At 43.7% G+C, this 12761-nt stretch overlaps 3 protein-coding genes across 3 annotated transcripts in view; all 3 read left to right on the top strand.

The window, feature by feature from the left end:
* Window positions 1–1515, top strand: part of MYO3B (myosin IIIB) — a 601952-nt gene extending 600437 nt beyond the window's left edge. The window contains exon 34 of the mRNA XM_051990668.1: window positions 839–1515. The gene's annotated coding sequence lies outside the window, so the exon portion shown is untranslated. The remainder of the gene's footprint in view (window positions 1–838) is intronic.
* A 3887-nt stretch (window positions 1516–5402) lies between these two features.
* On the top strand, window positions 5403–7883 carry SP5 (Sp5 transcription factor). Its single transcript, XM_051986191.1, has 2 exons — window positions 5403–5615; window positions 6621–7883. Exons 1-2 carry the CDS (start codon window positions 5565–5567, stop codon window positions 7794–7796), a joined length of 1227 nt encoding a protein of 408 aa, XP_051842151.1. The 5' UTR covers window positions 5403–5564; the 3' UTR covers window positions 7797–7883.
* A 203-nt stretch (window positions 7884–8086) lies between these two features.
* Window positions 8087–12761, top strand: part of ERICH2 (glutamate rich 2) — a 118591-nt gene continuing 113916 nt past the window's right edge. The window contains exon 1 of the mRNA XM_051990667.1: window positions 8087–8204. Coding sequence (XP_051846627.1) covers window positions 8087–8204 — 118 coding nt within the window. The remainder of the gene's footprint in view (window positions 8205–12761) is intronic.

The following is a 12761-nucleotide window of genomic DNA, read 5'->3' as shown; positions in this document are numbered from 1 at the left end:
GAAAGAAAGAAAGAAAGAAAGAAAGAAAGAAGAAAGAAAGAAAGAAAGAAAGAAAGAAAGAAAGAAAGAAAGAAAGAAAGAAAGAAAGAAAGAAAGAAAGAAAGAAAGAAAGAAAGAAAGAAAGAAAGAAAGAACCTCAAAGGTAAATCAGGGAATATCAGATTACAATTCCCCTGCCCACTTCCTCTCTCTTCGGGCTCCCCCTCCCCCACCAAAATCTTTCAGATTGAACAGGACAAAGTTTGATCTCTTCCATGTTGAGAGTTTGGAACAAAAGCAGCTTTCTGCTTGAGCTGGACTTCAAAAGGCTGCTGAGTGACTGCTCTAAGTAATACTTTGTTGTAGATCTCAGAGGAAATTCACAGATGTCCTTCTGTAACTGTGTGCAGTTCCAAGGACCTTTAACCAAACAGAGAGGTGTTACTGTATTAACTAGACCGATCCTTGCACTGAGAGAAATACTTGTGAAAACCACGAAGACTAATGGAAGGGCCAGATGCAGTCAAGTTCAGAACCCATTTTTCTTCATTGAGATTATTTTATGGGCCAGTAAATAAAAATTCGGTTAGGTGCCCGAATTATTTCTAATCTAGGATTTTTTTTTTTAAGTGGAAGAGAGTTAGTCTCTGGTTTGACAGAAGCCAGTAGTATTTGTGGAATTATTCCAAATGAAAGCAGAAAAACTCGGGAAGTAAGGTAGGTGACCCGAGCACTAGATGACGATCCGGGTGCCACATATGGAAGAACCAATTTAGAAACCGGATAGGGGCAGACAGGCTCAGGGCCGCCTACAGCTAGTGCTCCCTCCCTGTTTACAACTCGCTTCTTCTTTCCCCAGGTTGCCTTTGTTCTTTTTCTCTGTCCTCCTGCCTGGAAGAAATTGAGGAAAAACTGATTGCGGAAACTTCCCTGGTCCGGAAATCTGCCCTTGGCTGCCACTGCGTTGGAGAGCTTCTGCTGGGCTGTGGCCGCTTTGCTCGGTTGCGCACCGGGCTGCGTCTCCTCGGGTGCTGGAGTGGCTCCGAGCCAGTCCGCAGGGATTCTAAACTGCCTCATCTCGGTTCAAGTTTTCTCGGCATTCAGGTAATGCCTACTCCGGGGCCGAAGCCCCACGTGGCATTCTTGCTTCCACTTGGTGGAGAGGGAAAGAGAAAATGAAGTACAATCCTCTCCCGCTTGTTAAATCCGTGATCCAGAAGCTAATTGGTGGAGCTGACCTCCCACCTTTTCCAGTCCCCCCTCGCCAACTCCCAGACCGATTCCCCCTTTTTTCTGCCTAGGCTCTATGCACTTGTTTGTGAGCCCGGCGCGCTGTTCTCCCGGGTATACTCCCTTTAGGCTTCTGCAAGCTTGCGGTGCATTTGGTCTTTTCATGTCTCTTTCTATTATGGCGGAGCAGCCACACACTTTTTCATGAGAGCGGTGCTTTGTGTAAAAGCATTGGCATTTGGCCTTGATACCTGTATCTCTTGATGATTGCAACAAATTTCTAAAATAAATATTGTACTTTGATCTCCCGCGCATTGCATTTTTAATGTAACACCACTTCGTTAAGAATAAATTTCAGGAGGCCCAGAAGGCTCACCGTGTTAATTATCGGTGAAGAAAATATTCTCAAACTTCTCTATAAGTCAGAGAGATCTGGAACCAGGGCAGTTGTCCCATTTGGGTAACAAAAGAAGCTAATTGGGCAGGTGCACCTCTTATCCAACTTGATGCCCGAATACTCCTTGATCCCAGTGTATTTTCCCCCCTCTGCCTAGAGGAGCGAGGAGGATGCTTTCGCAAAAGTCGGATTCCTATTCTTAAGAAAGAACTTACGTAGAAAGTTCTCTCTCGTAGTTAAAACAAGCCCTGGAAATGGTGGCGGGAGTGTTACATTATATCTTTTTTTCCTTAAAAACAGAAAAGTGGAAATCCTTTTAAATATATGTTAGGATGTGGTCTTTATAACTAGACTCACCCACAGCTTCCAGGCTTTTTGGATACCTGAGTATTTTTCATCCTGGTGACCAGGAGCTGAATGACTAGGAGAAGAAGGGACTGTAATGAGGGTTTGCATCCGGGACCACCTTCAGTTGTCCTGATTTATATGGCCACCAGACTCAGAGGACTCTGGCGGAGAAAGTGAGGCAGGTGACCTTGCACAGCCCTCCCTCACTTAAATCCAATTCATTTGCATGTCATGGCATCACCTCCCTGATGTCATGGTTCTTTTCTAGCACCAGGACAACAATAACAACAACAGAGACAAGGTGGATAGCAGAAGGTGAGACTAGAATCAGACTTGGGGTAGGGGTGGGGGAAAACTTGAAAGGAAAAAAAAACTTTTTTGAAGTTTCGAAACTTGTACAGAGCAAGGGAGTGTTGATTTGTGGAGTGCCAGATTTACACCTCTGGGTGTCCTGAAGGGAAAGGTTTTCGTTCATCAGCAGGAGGTGAGACGTGAGCTGAGAATCTCGATACAAACGGTCTTCCTTCCGCCCCTCCTCTTCAGACCTCCTGCTGAGCCGAACTCCAGCCCCGCCTTTAGGCTAAGGCACAGCTAGCAGAGAAAAAGGGTAGTCTTCAACTCCTTCCTCTAAAACTACCGCCCTTTAGGTTTCATTTCACTGTCCAGTTGAGCTAGGCAATTTGGGGCAGCGAGGGTACAGAGAAGGGCGAGAGGAGACTCCAAAGAAGGGCGAGAGGAGACTCCAAAGAATGGCGCGGAACCTGCTCTCTTAGATTCCTCCCACGCTGCTTATGGGCAGGATAAGCCCGCATCTTCTATAAATTATTCACATTTCACAACTCTCCGAGCTAAGGAAGGAAGCTCACCGATTCGAAACTGTCGGTGGAGCTGGTGGGTCGCCAGAGCGGAGGAAGAGGGAATGTAATCTGATATCCTAAATTGGATGGCGTGGTGGTGGGGAATAGGAAGAGATCCCAGCATAAATCCCAGGTTCTGAATATTCCAAAGGTTCTCCTTCTTCACTCCATCCCAATGTTCTTCCAGGACAAATCCCTGAACTACTTCTAGCCACCTTCAGGTCCAAGTAACCAGTGTTGGGGAGCACTTAAGATGTACATTTTATGTATGGTAAATCACATCTACTTAATCGATGTTGGTTGGATACTCATTATACCTTTGCTCCAGGGGTCTGGTTAACCAGTTGGGATAGAGAGGAGTGGGAAGAGAGGTAAGTGCCACATGGCTGGGGTGGAGCAGACCATCTTGGGGCCCTAGCAGGGCAGGCCGCTCTCCTCAGGCCATGATCTAGAGCCGTGGGAGAGGACTCCACTCTCCTAATCCCTTCAAAAGGCTCCGAGCTAATACAGGCCAGACCCTAGTCATCCTGGGAAGTCTTTGAGGGGAAAGAGATTGTTACTGTGGGGAGGTCAGATAAAGAAGTCTGTGGGCCAAGACGGAGCAAAATCAGACCTCGGCTACTGACTGCTGGGTCACATTACCTGCAGAGTAACAGTTGCAGAAATGTAAACTCCGGATAGCGGTGGGAAGCTCCTAGTCTCCCTGTGGAATCCTTTTTTTTTCTTCCTCTTCTTTCTTACTCCCCCTCCCCCTTCTTTCTTAATTATCATTCTTGGAACAGAACTGAAACAGCTTTCAAGACTTGCCTCTATACCCAATTTCCACCCTGACTAGCAGCTCGATTATACTGATTTTCCATTCTGATCCGTGGGATCAGATATTAAATAATATAATATATTGTAGTCCATACCACCCAGAGGAGAAAGAAAGACTATAGGGCAGGGAGCAGATCACCTAGGGAAGAAGGAAGTCCAGAGAGCAGGATACAAGAGTGTAGGTTTAGGGGGGGGAGAAGGAGGGGAGGGAGGGAACAGGGCCTCAGCAGGGCGTCTGGGCCATGTTCTTAACCTGTCAACACCATAACCCCCTAGCTCTTTAGTTACTAAGCAAAGATGGAAAAAATGAAGGAGGGAGTTCCTCTCTTTTGAGAGAAGCAAGAAGAAGAATATAGTTCAGCACAGTAGAACTTTTCACAGCAAACCCAGAAGATACTGTTTTATATTCTAAAAATGGTCAGGGATCTATTGGTGTTGCACAACTTGAATGTTGTTACCTTTTAGTGGTCACTTACCTTACTTTGTTTTGGTCCTTTTCCCCCCCCTTATGGGGCTCCACTTTGTCTTTGGTGAGATATACAAGCATTGTTTTGTTTTTATTGTTTTGTATTGTTACAACTTTAGCACTTCTTCTAAAGCAAAAACTCAAGACTGAGCCTAGGATTTTCAAGAGTTCGGTTTGGTCTGTTTTAGCCTTGGTTCATCCCACAGACAGATTCATTTTGTGTCCAAAAAAAGTCTATCTCAATCCATTTATAATAACAATCAACCTTTAAAATAAATAATCACTGATTTGTCTTTAATGGCCCACAAAGTTTCTATATATTATTTTTTTAATTCCTAAAATGGACTTTCTCTCAGGTTTTTGGCCTTATGTTATTGTGTTAATTTTTTGTTTTGTTTTGTTTTTAATTTTAGGATAGTATAATTGGGAAGTGTGGGGGGGTCAGCAAAATTACCAACTACCTAAAGGGAAAAAAGTTCGGATAATTAGTAAAGAAGCTTTACTAACCCAGCATCTCAGTCCAGGTATACATTCAAACCAACAGCAGCCACCAAAAAGAAAAGAAGCAACATGTTGTTTATAGTCTCTGACCTCAGCTTTCAGAGAGAAAAAAGGAAGTCTGTGGCAGTTTTACCATTATTTTGTGGGTTTGGAATGGACCTCCATGGGCCATTGCTCAGGTGAAATTTCTTAGGTTGACGTGTGTGTGTGCTTGTGTAACTCCCAGCCGACAAACTATAACTCCTGGAATCCGGAGACAGATTTCTCTGGAGATAACAAAGACACATTGTCACTTTAGGCTCAGCCTCTGCTACAAATCCTTAATTGCAAGTAAAGAGGGGGAAAAAAGGCGAAGGGGGATCTAGTGTCTCTAGCAGCCCCAGTGAGGGTCTCCAGGCGGTGAGGCCCCCTTTGATCAGGAAAATCCAATTATTTGTGTATATACATTTCCCACATAGTGATTACTTCATTAATTGTCCCGCCTTTATCTCCTCCCTACCCATCCCCCCTAATAATCAGTTCTTTTATCCAGACCAACAAACACACCATAGGAGCTTTGTGGATTCAAAGGATTTGCTTTCGCTTCTGAAAGAGCCGCTATTCTTTGATGATTGGGTAGCGGCAAACTTCAAAGCCATAAATCTTCCCTCTGACTGGCTGGCGGCCCAGCAAAGTCCTTATCAAATTCTTGGAGGTGATCCTAGAGCACTCAGACAGTCCGCGGAGAGCGCGCGGCGCGGGGCGGTCAGGCTAGGCAAGGCGAGGCTAGGCGTGGGGCGGGGAAGGGGGGCAGGACAGCCGGAAGCGGGGAGCGCACTCCAAGGGGGGCATAGGCGAACAGAGAGGGACCGAATACACAGGCGAACAAGCCGGCCGGGCAAAGAAGCTGGGCTGCTCTTCGTCTTCGCCTTGGAGCCTCCATGCCTCGGCATTGCCCAGCTGCCCTCCCGTCGCGCCAGGAGTGGTAGCCATGGCCGCTGTAGCGGTCCTCCGGAACGACTCCCTGCAAGCTTTTCTCCAGGTCAGTGCCTGGGGGGCCTCTGGAGGGGGTAGGTGTTGAGGGATGAAGAACCGACTGGAAAGAAGATAAACTAAGCGTTTATTATTCTATCTCCGAATCTCCTTGGAGCACTCGGAAGTTTTTAGTCTGCATTTACTTGAAGGCAAGCTCCTGAGGCGAGAAATTGATGCTTGTAGGTCAGAGGAAAGTCAGGCCTAAAACTTTCACTACCTTTTACTTCATCCAATATCCCCTCCAGTCCTAACTTTACGCTTTATTGGCAGCCAGCTGACTGGAGTTTGATACTTGGGGCTATGGAGAGTTGACTGGCCTGCGAGTATAGGTGGGTGTTTCCGGGTGGGGTGAAGGAGGAAGGAGAGTGGTGTGGAGAGAGCCTTACAAAGGGTAAGGCTTTGGGTAGGAGCTTCCCGCTGGGGAAGGGAAGTGGGGAACCCTCGGGGAATGAGAAGGAAAAGGAGGGAAAGAAAGATCCAAGGAAGGGGGAAAAGGGGCGGGAGGGGAGAGAATGGAAGCAGAGCAGGTCACCACCTCAGTAGATGTTTATAGATACTTTTCAAATTGCATTGTCTGAAGTGAGCTTGTGTTTATAAGAAGGCAGCCGTTGGTTTTCATCTCGCCTCTCACTTTGTGCCAACTTTTTTTTGTCTTCCAAATCTCCTAAAAGATTGATTGTAACTGTTTCCACTAAGTTGTATTGTTGTTATGTTGTGTTGTGTTTTATTTTGTATTTAATGGGAAACGACGCGCGTTTTGTTTCTTTTTGGCTCGTGCACCAAAAACTTCCCCAGCTCTGGCTGCAAGAAGTGTGTGCCGGACGAATTCTGTGACTTGGGCGGTGGCGGGTTGGTGTGAATTGAGGGGGGTGAGGGGTGGCAGTATAATAACTGGGTGTAGTAGTGTGGTGAACGGGGTTGGGGACCCGGTGGATGGAGCGGTAATCTTTTGTTTCTTCTCCTCCCCAACTCATCCCCACCCCACGACCCACTACCACCTCTTTCTATGCAGGACCGCACCCCAAGCGCTTCTCCGGAGTTGGTCAAACACTCGCCGCTGGCGCTCCTGGCGGCCACCTGTAGCCGAATAGGACAGCCGGGCTCGACCGCCCCTCCGGACTTTCTACAGGTCTCCTACGACCCGACTCTGGGATCACCCTCCAGAATTTTCCATCCGTGGACTACCGACATGCCAGCCCACTCGCCAGGAGGCCTACCTCCTCCCCATCCCAGTCTGGGGTTGACGCCCCAGAAGAACCACCTGCAGCCCTCTTTCGGGGGTGCCCACGAACTTCCCCTCACCCCACCGGCAGACCCCTCCTACCCTTACGAATTCTCACCGGTCAAGATGCTACCCTCCTCCATGGCAGCCCTGCCGGCCAGCTGCCCCCCAGCCTACGTGCCCTACGCCGCCCAGGCCGCTCTGCCACCTGGCTATTCTAACCTGCTGCCCCCGCCGCCACCGCCGCCTCCACCACCGCCTCCCCCGCCGCCGCCACCTCCCCCGCCGCCCTGCCGCCAGCTCTCCCCTAACCCTGTCCCGGAGGACATTCCGTGGTGGAGCATTCCGCAAGCCGGGGCCGGGGCCGGAGGTCCAGGCGTGCCCGGAGGCGGCGTCCCAGGAGGCTGCAGCGGGGGTCACCATGCTCCGCGCTTCCCCGCGGCGGCCACTGCTGCGGCCGCGGCGGCCGCCGCCTTGCAGCGCAGCCTGGTACTGGGCCACTCGGACTTCGCCCAATATCAGAGCCAGATCGCCGCCCTGCTACAGACCAAGTCCCCCCTGGCGGCCACGGCCAGGAGGTGCCGCCGCTGCCGCTGCCCCAATTGCCAGGCAGCGGGTGGAGCCCCCGAGGCGGAGCCCGGGAAAAAGAAGCAGCACGTCTGCCACGTTCCCGGCTGCGGCAAGGTGTACGGCAAGACGTCGCACCTGAAGGCGCACCTGCGCTGGCACACGGGCGAGCGGCCCTTCGTCTGCAACTGGCTCTTCTGCGGCAAGAGCTTTACGCGCTCGGACGAGCTGCAACGGCACCTGCGGACTCACACGGGCGAGAAGCGCTTCGCCTGCCCAGAATGCGGCAAGCGTTTCATGAGGAGCGACCACCTGGCCAAGCACGTGAAGACGCACCAGAACAAGAAGCTCAAGGCGGGAGAGGCCGGGGTCAAGCGGGAAGACACTCGAGATCTTTGAACAGCCCCACAGCCACCATCCCCGACTCTTGCCACTGCACCCCCTTCCCGCTATTGCCCCGGGACCTCTTTCCCCGGGAGCCGCTTGCACTGAGGGGAAAGCTTTGGATTTGTTCAGCACTGCGGCCTTTGGACAAACTGAGGATTTGCCCCCAACCCAAGCTTCTGCCCTATTCCTGGCAAATTCAACGCTTTCCCGGGAAGCTTCCCCAGATCCAGTTGTTTTCCTGGCAGCTCTCAGACTTGAGGTCTGAAAGGTCAAAAGAGTTGGTTTAAGGAGGGTGATGGAGCATGGTGGGAGGGAAAGAGGTGGAGCAACTGGATTTCGAAGCCCTAGACTGGAGTTTCCTAGTAGAGTCCCTCTCATTCCTTCGGGGGGAAGGCTTTCAGACCTTCGAGGTGTGCAAGGGTCAGGCCTTTATGCTCCAAGGTTTTCTTGACTATCTATGTAGAAAAAGTAGCTCAAGTCCGAAACAATTTGGAGGCTTCTAAATGCTTTTGCTGGGACAGGAATGAGCTTTTATGTACAGGTTATTTAATAGCTTTGTTAAATAATAATTATTATTATAATAAAGTGTTTTCTTGTCTTTGGCTCCATGCAGGGGCTCCAGCATGAAATGTTTCTGCGACTGCAGTGTGAAAATAAATACATTAACAAGGGTCCCCTGGGGAAGATGCTACTGAGTCAGTCTCGTGATCATTTCTACCTTCGAATGGCTTTACCAAAAAAAAACAAAAAAAAACAAAAAACTTAAATTTCTCCAAATTGGGGGGAGGGAGGGTTCTCCATTAGTCAGTGTCTTGAATTTAATTTGGTTTGGTCAACAGGCTTGAGTCCGAAGGCTACTGAGCCTGAAGTGGGAGATGTATGGGATACAAGCCTAAGTGCATCAAACAATTCTTAGCAAACTTAGGGAGAGGGACTAAAACCTTCCTAATTCTATTTTCATTTACTGCCATCTCTGAAAATCGAGCCTTATTGTATTCGCTAAAATATTTAGAATACAGAACATGGAAATTCTCTTTTGATTTTTATTGGTTTGCTGCCTGCTGGAAAGTAGTGACAAATCCATCATTCCCAATCCTGTCACGCAGACTTATCTGCACTGCTGATTATATAAAGTAGATTAAGTTTGGGAAGTCAATTGAGACATCTTGTAGAAGAACAACATTTTTGTTCAGGCTTGCCTCACTTCCTAATTATTAAAGATAAGGACAGAGCTTCACAGAAGATTTTAGATCTAGTTTGTTTTTCAAGATTGGAATGAATTTGCAATATCACTTGCTGAACCATGACGTTCAGCCTTGTAATTAAATATTCTTTTTGGTAAAAAAAAATTAATAATTGTCTCATCCAGGACAATAGCTGTGTATGATGATCCATGTAGAGAAGGATATTCAGGCCCTTTTAATATCTTTGGGTTATATTTGTAAACGATTCAAATAGGCCAGAGTTTCCCCATTAGAAAATGTAAAGTGTGGTCATATCTTGGGAAAGTAGCAAGTTTATTAGCACAAATCCACTTCTAATTTTTCTTAAACTTTGGAAAAGGCATTCCAGTTTCTATACACTGGTTGTCTTTTCATTACTGACTATCTAATTAGAAATGTTTTCCTTTTCTAATTTGAATGATTTGGGTATCTGGAGGAATTAGAAAATTGAGTCCATAATTATTAAATGAACATGTTTAAATCTTATTGAAAATAGTGAGATTAAACTAATGTTATAAATATCAATTTATTAAGAATGTAAAATAAGCAAATTCATTTCTGAAATTTTATGCTTCTAGGAAATCACACTAGTGAAGTAACTTGGTGTAAAATGCTAAATGAGCAGTGGAGTTGGTGAGGTTGTTTTTTTTTTTTTCTTTCAAACATGTAGAAATAACTCTTGGAACCATTCCTTTAATGACAACACAATTTAATCTAAAAAAACTGAAATAGTTTACCTTATTTAAGGGCAAGAGTTTGTTTCTTAGACAAACATAATAGAAGAAACTCCCATTCATAGAAATTGAAAAATGAACTATTTCAAGATAAGATTTTCTAAATCAATTCTATGAAGAAATATATCAACAAATTTCAAGAAGAAATGCACTGAAACATCAGAGACAGAAAAGATTTTATCATATAAGTGTAAAATCTCTCATGATATTAATCGAAAAAAAATTACTGAAATATGAAAGAGAAAAGAATAGTAAATGTCAAGACTGACTACAATGGTGGAAAAGGAAAATTAAATTTTGACAGGGAAAGTTCTTAGCTATCATTTGGTAAACTTTAAGACAATACCAAAGACTAAAGTTTTTTGGAAGAGAGAATTTTCACAAGTAAATAAATATTAAAAATCAAGATAAAGCATACCAAAAAGTTTGTTGGGAAGCATAACAAATATGTTTGATGGCCGAATAACTTTTCTAATAATTTTATTTCATCAAAACAGAAAATTTAAGAAAGAAGTAGAATGGCCTAATATAGCTGAAAAAGTGTTGGGTTGCTTTTTTTTTTTTTCCACTTGCAAATTTGTGTTGTGGTAAGTATAAAGAAAAATGTATTTATGCCTGAGCCAACTGGAGACAAGAAAATGTGTTTCTATTTTTCCAAAGACTGGAAAGGTTTTTGTATGTGTTTCTAGTGAAAAATAAGCTAATAAATGACTCAAAATAGCGCCCATATTCAATACAGAAATGATTTAGATTTTACAGAATATTCAACTCTTATTTTTTAATGTGTTGTTTCCTCAAAAATTGTTAGCTGGAGTTTCATCAAATTAAGACATTGCTTGCAAGGATAAGTAATGAAAGCAGATTATAATTATGGATTTAATAGTACTTCTGTGAGAAAAAAATAATGAAATTAAAAGGACACTTTTTAAACCAGGTTGCTGTTCAATTCAAATTAGAAGGCAGTAAAATGTGGCATTTTAAAAATTGCTTACAAGAAAGTTATAATGTAATCCAAGTATCTTTATGGTAGTTCCTGTCAAGGACAACAAAACAATTATTCAGTTCAACACTAGTAACCCCAAAAAGAGAAATATGTAGTTATTTAGAATCCTCAAATAACTATTTTGACTTAAAATCAGGCAAGCTATTTTCCCTCTCTGGGTCTCAGTTTTTTCATCTGCAAAATGGACAGAACAGCATAAAGCCTTTTGCAGACTTGAACATTTGTCATTGTTCTCTCTTGTCAGCTCTCTCTCTTTTTTTATGTGTGACTATAACATGAGAAAATTTAAATTTACTGAGTATAAAATCTAATAACAATAGCTGCAGCTTGAAACTTGTCTCACCTAGAGAACTTATCTCTATAACATTCATAATCGGGGCCATTTAATATTAGTCATATAACACTAAACTTGATCGCAACCTTTCGTTTTCCTTTTTTTTTTTTTAAAGAAGATATACAGCTACTGAATACAGTCCCATAGCTACAAATGGATCTGCAAACATATTAGTCAACCAGAAGCATTATTAATTATTTTTCAAGAAAGTGTCTCATTTGAATAGTCTCCCTGATAGCATGGTTATGTTATGTTTTGTCCAAGATCAGCTCAGCTATAGTTCTAATCTCATGACATTATATATCACAAGGCTTACAATGAAAAGTGTGAAAATAGCCAATTTTGGCATGCTTGGCATAGAATGATAATTTGAAAACAATAGCATTTGTAAAAGACATTTGCTGTCCCCCAAAGTTTCTTTATGATACTCAGTTTACACTAATGATATTTAGTAGATAATCATATTTGTGTAGTAGTAGTTTTTTCCTTATTTTGCTCCTCTAATAATAGACTCACAGCATACATATTGGTAATTCTGACTACAAAAAGTTACAAATTAAAACAAGGTAATTAATGATAGTCTTTATAGACTTTTTTTTATCTTAATATTATACCAAGGCATCCAAATGGAAGTCTGATTTCATAAAGACGACAAAATTTAACTCTCTAGATCTGTGGCTTCAAATTGAACAGAGTTGAAAAGTTCCATGGCTTGCATTAGAAAAACATAGCTTCTAAATAGGAGATGGACCAAGTTAAAATTTTTAAAAGGGAAATGGGACTAGTCAGTGGGTCCATTCAGGTTCTCAATGAAAGAAATAACAAAGTGGGGAAAGAGGAAAAGTCGGGGGAGAGGGGAGGAAAGATGGTAAAAGCAGATGGGCTCTTGTTCATCAGTATTTTGCAAACCAGATGCCATAATTTTTCATTCTATCCTGTGTTAAACCCAACCAAATATGATTATGTTGGAACTGAATGGCTTTTTCCCCCTTCCATTTTCCTTTTCTCTAGGCTTGCTTTGAGAGTACTTTGTACAACTGAAGGCTTTTACCCCGTGATTCATCTCTTGCTGATACTATTATGCACATTCCTCCCCGCCCCCCTTATTAAAAGGAAAATGCTACTTTAATGTTATTGGAAAACTGGTAAGTGATAGGATTCATGCAAGAAAATTTTAATTTATCAGTGGTTGAACTGGTAATTTGTCCTTTGGACATTGAGTTGTCTAAGTAAACATCAATGGCAGAAGGTGGCCCTACAAATATAATCACTGATTTTGTTCCAGTGCACTTCTCAGATTTATTATTTGTTCATCTTTTCATTGTATCAGATACTATCTCTGTTCTGGTCCCAGTGTTCTCTAAGGACCTTCTGGCATTAACGGTTATATTTAAAAGAACACCAAGTGAAATGAAACTGGAATAAGTATTAGGTTATGTAGACATGTGATACAGGTAAATTCAAGATTCAATATAGATTGGATGGTAGTAAATTATTTGGTTTAGCTATTTATATTGGTTATATTAACCTAAAAGTTCCCAAAGCTCTACTTTGAGTTGATCAGACTTAATATACTCTTGTCTTCTGTTAAATTCTCACTTGGTTTCCCTTCCCTTCTTGATTAATATGTAATTAAACTGAATAAGAAACATCACCAGGGGCAGCAACTTTCTCTATTATTTC

This window comes from Antechinus flavipes, chromosome 3, assembly GCF_016432865.1.
Source record: "Antechinus flavipes isolate AdamAnt ecotype Samford, QLD, Australia chromosome 3, AdamAnt_v2, whole genome shotgun sequence".
Classification (NCBI taxonomy): domain Eukaryota; kingdom Metazoa; phylum Chordata; class Mammalia; order Dasyuromorphia; family Dasyuridae; genus Antechinus; species Antechinus flavipes.
Note: the sequence above shows the minus strand (reverse complement) of the source record. Positions and strands in the feature narration are given on the sequence as shown.